The sequence below is a fragment of the Buceros rhinoceros genome, unplaced genomic scaffold (assembly GCF_000710305.1).
Source record: "Buceros rhinoceros silvestris isolate BGI_N320 unplaced genomic scaffold, ASM71030v1 scaffold16582, whole genome shotgun sequence".
In the NCBI taxonomy this organism is placed as follows: Eukaryota; Metazoa; Chordata; class Aves; order Bucerotiformes; family Bucerotidae; genus Buceros; species Buceros rhinoceros.
This window is the reverse complement of record NW_010399608.1, coordinates 1,134-1,980: the sequence shown is the minus strand read 5'-3', so window position 1 is coordinate 1,980 and position 847 is coordinate 1,134. Positions and strand designations below refer to the sequence as shown.

Below are 847 nucleotides of genomic sequence, written 5' to 3'. Positions count from 1 at the left end.
GAAACTGTGAATGGAATCCCCACCACAAGCAAGCTGTCTACTTCTTCAGTTCTGTTATTGAATCAGAAACGCTGTCAGACCTTCCTACTGCTGTCACATACGCTATAACTTTCAACCCAAAGACAGGAGAGATTGACATGGATTTTAAGCTATTGTAAAATACGTTCCTTTTACTTGTGTTCCTAAATTATAATCAACTTAAATAGTATTTTTTGTATGGCTGAAGGTTTTTTTTTTTTAATTGGGCTCAGGGAGCAAGCTGACTATTCTGAAATATATGTTAAACTTTTGTGATTTTATTTTCAAAATATATAGTTGGGGATGTAGAGAGGAACCTTTCTGAAAGACGGGGGTTATATACATATATACACATCATCTATTTCAAACTTCGGTGGTTTGGGGTTTTGAATGATGTTATGGAGCTACAAAACAGTTACTGCATGGCACGTGAGTGGATGAAGACACTAAACCTCACCCCAACTTCCCAGTGAGTTTAACTCATGTATTTTTCGGTGTTGCTTTTGTCACTGTAAATGGGTGATAATCTTCTGAGTGAACAAAAAGAAATCCCAGCTCAAGCTACATACGTGTATTAGTACATGGTTCAGCTGCTCGCAGGCTTGTGTCAGTTGTGGCTAGCGTTAAACTGAAGTGGCCAGTGAATTAGCATACGTTGCACTGATGTTCTGCTGGAGTCGGAGGTGCTGCATTCCTGAAGAGACTCTTGCCAAACAGTGACCAAAGTCTGGAAAGGCATAACTGGAAATTAGAAAATGTCCGTGTCCAGGTGAATTGGAAGTGACGAACTGATGGCAGTCTGACCAGAAACAAAGAGCAGGGGTCTGAA

General features: G+C 40.1%; 1 protein-coding gene across 1 annotated transcript in view; it reads left to right on the top strand.

The window, feature by feature from the left end:
- Positions 1-158, top strand: part of PRMT7 (protein arginine methyltransferase 7) — a gene marked incomplete at its 5' end in the record, with an annotated part of 9,908 nt that extends 9,750 nt beyond the window's left edge. The window contains one exon of the mRNA XM_010131559.1: positions 1-158. Coding sequence (XP_010129861.1) covers positions 1-158 — 158 coding nt within the window.
- Between the last annotated feature and the right edge of the window lie 689 nt (positions 159-847).